At 42.5% G+C, this 4300-nt stretch overlaps 1 protein-coding gene across 2 annotated transcripts; it reads left to right on the forward strand.

Annotated features, from left to right (window-relative positions):
* The first annotated feature begins 982 nt into the window (after positions 1-982).
* Inx7 (innexin 7) lies at positions 983-4078 on the forward strand. 2 transcript variants are annotated; one of them, XM_076894168.1, is made up of 7 exons: positions 983-1169; positions 1308-1398; positions 1986-2064; positions 2154-2331; positions 2706-3043; positions 3478-3668; positions 3821-4078. In XM_076894168.1, exons 1-7 carry the CDS (start codon positions 1082-1084, stop codon positions 4056-4058), a joined length of 1203 nt encoding a protein of 400 aa, XP_076750283.1. In that variant the 5' UTR covers positions 983-1081; the 3' UTR covers positions 4059-4078. The 2 variants fall into 2 exon arrangements, with proteins under 2 accessions (XP_076750283.1, XP_076750282.1); XM_076894167.1 differs by having other exon boundaries at positions 986-1169; positions 1986-2067.
* Positions 4079-4300: the final 222 nt, after the last annotated feature.

Consider the following 4300-nt stretch of genomic DNA (forward strand, 5'->3'; position numbering starts at 1 on the left):
CGTGCGTACTCGAGAATCAAGAGAACTCTACGCGATAAAATGAGATTAATAATCAGTCGATTGCGTTAGTTGCGATTTTGCTGCGATAAACGCGAAATCATCGGTTCGATATAGATTAAAGCGAATTGTCGGGGAACTGAAGCTTTTTTTGTGTCTCAAGTTGCACGACGTGCTTGAACATTTCTTGCCTGCGAGGCCCTATTATATCGTTAACGGTGTTGACATAAAAGTCGTAAAGCGATCTTAAACGCGACGCAGATGCAGACGTTTGATAAAATCTGCGCGTGCATGTTTGTACACCTGTGTGAGAAGGTTTACGCGTTTCTAATTAATTGTAACCATACACGCGTCCTAAGGAACCCGAAAAATGGATGAAATTTCATTTCTCATAGCCGTGATCTAAACGAGAGCTAAACGAAAAGTTTCAGCTGTTGGTCTATGAGACAAAAATCAGATGGCAATAGTAGGACACGAAAAAGTGGAGGAGGCTACGCGCACGACCCAATTCCAGTCATTTCGCGAACAAGTACTTCTCCGAGATCAATTGGGACGATCGATCGATCAATCTAGCAAATATTCCCGATGAAACACCTAATTGCACGAGGTTCGTTCCAGTTAAACCGCTCGTAAGCGCACCATCTTATCTAACTTTATCTAAGTGAATAAGTGGCTTCACGGTAATAATAACAATAATAATAATATGTCGCATGTACACCTCAAGTCAGCGAGTTCTCTCACTTACGTCGCTACTGCGCAATCGTGGCTGCTGATAAGGGAAAAATCGAATTTCGAGAAAAATGAACAGCTTCGCGTGTTCAGTGCGAGTTTGATCAATCATTCTATCGAGACCGTGCTAAGTATTTTCTACTGATCTTGATTCTCGCCGTGGATACGTATTTATTTGCATACAGAGGGAAAGAGAGGAAGAGAAGAAGGTAGGGATCGCAGCGGAAGTGGCCGTTGGATGTCGAAGAACCGGAACCGGGGAACTTGGACAGATAGTTGACGTCGAAAGACACTTCCCGTGATTACACGAACGGGAGGGTTGTGATCATCGAAGAAGGTTTATTCAAGAGTAAAGATGTCTAGCTTGTTAGCCACGTTTTCGGTCCTCAAGGACCACGTGAAATTGAAAGTTACTCAGGACGGCGTGGCCATTGATAACACAGGTAATGAACACGACGACACTAGCACCAGAAATAAATTGTGTTTCGTAAAATAAAACGCGTTCAGAGCTTCTGGTTAAACAAACTTTTCTCTCGCTTTTTAACGTTCGATGATATAATTAACCGTCCATTCGTGGTTAGTTTTCAAGCTACACTACAGAGTCACGTTTCTGGTACTGTTGATCAGCACGCTATTGGTGACGTCCAGGCAGTTTATCGGAGAACATATCAGGTACAGAAATTGATGGGTTTTTTCTATTTTTTTTTTTTAATTTCGATGCGATTGAATTTATTGTTACTTATACTCGCGTTCTCAAGAGAAAAAGAATTTCTTGTCCTCCTTTTCTCACGTGAATCCATGTAAACATGGTTCAGTGGAAAGAAAAAGAATGATTGCTTCTATAAAGAATTATTACGAACAGAAAATATATATGTTTGTTGTTACAAAATCGAATTACTTTTGTAACACTTATTGCAACAAATCCTAGCTATTATTTTTTCACTTCTAGTCAGATTGATAGGGGGATACGTTAGAAAAAGTTCCTTTGAATCAAAGTACTTGTAGATAGCGATAGATAAAAGTCGAGCATGTAATTCTTTTTCGTGATAAGACGCGTATTATTTCTCGGAATGATTACTGCTTGCTATTTCCATTTAAACTATGCCACGGCAATGATTTACGGATTGGCAATAAATTCGAGAGCGTGGAACACGTTCGAGCGAGCGTCGAATGAGTCGCTGATTGAAAAAAAAAAAAAATGCCAACCAGTCGAATAAACGTTTTAAACATTATTCGAGATGTTCTCTTTTTCTTTCAAGTTGCATCGCTGGGGCTGGAATGACCGACGAAGTGATAAAAGTGATCAACAGCTTCTGCTTTTTCACGTCTACCTACACGGTGGTAAATAAACGTTCGCATCCTATTCGCACGATCGTCTTTTATTTTTCACGAGAGGATCGAAAAGGGGTGGAAACGAATGCTTTCAGGTGAAACACATGAACTCAACGTCCGTGGAGCTAGGCGCGGTTGCGCACCCTGGCGTTGGGCCAGCGACGAAAGACGACCCCGTGGTGCACCATGCCTACTACCAGTGGGTCCCCTTCGTTCTGTTTTTTCAGGCGATCCTTTTTTACATACCTCACTACCTGTGGCGGAGTGCCGAAGGTCAGTCCCGCCATAATGCCCTTTCACCCACTCTGACGAACGTTTTACTATTTCAAATATAATGCAGCTAGGCTGACTTAGCTGCAGCGAATTCAATCAGATTGTTTTAAATAGTCGATCGACAATGAAATTTAACATTTCGTTTGCTATTAATTTACGTATCACTCATTATCACCTTCAAATTGATTATATTTGTTAAAATGCGTAAAGATGATTATTTGTTGGATAAATTTTAAGGAATACTCGACGGTAACTCGAATAATTCCCCATGGGATGGCAGAAACGGAACTCTATTCCGTCCTACGATGTACAGCATGTTTCTTCGTATCGTTTCAATGAAATTCAAAGAGATAAAAAAGAATCTTTTGCTCCAGGAGGTCGGTTAAAGGCACTGGTGTCTGGACTGCACATGGCGTCGATGGCATTGCACGAGACGTCGTTGACAACCGAGAACGGGATGACGATCATGTCGGTGAGCGAACGTGACGAGAAGATACGACAGATCCGGCATTCGTTCCTGAATCGCATCCACTTGAATCGACCGTGGGCGTATTACTTGGGCCTCTGCGAAGTTCTCAATTTTATCAACGTCTTGACGCAGATCTATCTGACCGATTGGTTCCTCGGCGGCGCTTTCCTCGGTCTCGGTCATTCGCTGGGCGACGATCCCTCGACCGGGAAAGTGGATCCGCTGGACATAGTGTTTCCTAAGGTACGACGAGTTTGGTAAATTCTACACATTGGTAGACGAAACAAGGGGAAAAATGGTAGAGAAAGTTACGTAACTTGCAATTGTACTTGAAATAATATCGCTTCGAGTGCGATGTCAAGGCGTTGCGTTTACATTTCACTTGTCAGGCCAGTAACGAATCATAAAAATGTTCGTATCTCGTGAATTATTGACAATTCGATACGATGAAGGACCCGCAATATTTTCCTCTTAAAAAGAAAAATCGAACGGAATTCTCTGATAATGCGTGACTCATCCGACGCGGGATAACAATTATACCTTGTATTGCACGGTAAACAGCAGGGTGGAGGGTAAAATTTTCCAAGAAATTAATAAGTCTGGCGCGACGAACGGTTTCGAAGTATCATCTGAATCAGAGGTTTCCGCGAATCACCAGGTAAATGAACTTTTTTCAGGTAACCAAGTGTATCTTCCACAAATACGGTTCCTCGGGTACCATACAGAATCACGACGCGTTGTGCGTTATGGCGTTAAACATCATTAACGAGAAGATCTACGTGCTACTTTGGTACTGGTTCATCATCCTGTCGGTGTTAACCGGTGTAGGACTTCTTTGGAGAATATTGACTATGCTGTTGCACGCGAGGTGCTTACCATTTATTCTCTATACGTACATTTCTTCTAACTCGTATCTGAATTTAATTCAAATTCAAACGATCACTCTACTTTCCTCAGCGAATAATTACTCTCGATTCGTTTGCGTAACATTCTGGCAAATTTTCTGATAACGTTTAATAGGAGCAAGACGTTCAACAAGATCGTGTTCTCCATGGCTTGCCCGGGGAAACACAATCCGTGGAACGTCTTAACGGTCACCCACGAATGGCACTACGGGGACTGGGTGTTTCTTTACTACGTGGCGAAGAACCTGGACGACTACGTTTTCAAGGAACTGTTGCAGAAACTGGCCGAAGATATGGCGGAAAGGCGGGAGCTTATGAGCTCGCCTCCCGAGGAGGAACCATTAAAGGCTTAACTTGTTCGTGCTCTTCAAGTATTTAGTTGGTAGTACGAACTCGGTCGTTCTATGAGCAGAATTTTGAGACTTTTCCTTTTTTTGGAGTGGCGGAAAGTATGGTCGAATTCTGAGACGATTCGAAGATTGTACTTTCGAATTTTTTATTTAGAGCTGTCCTCGTGGTATGAATTAGTAGGACATCTCTATTCGCGACGAATGTCTGCCTCCATGGCAGTCCTGAGCAGAGTTCCGAAAATTTG

This window comes from Xylocopa sonorina, chromosome 4 (assembly GCF_050948175.1).
Source record: "Xylocopa sonorina isolate GNS202 chromosome 4, iyXylSono1_principal, whole genome shotgun sequence".
Lineage (NCBI taxonomy): Eukaryota > Metazoa > Arthropoda > Insecta > Hymenoptera > Apidae > Xylocopa > Xylocopa sonorina.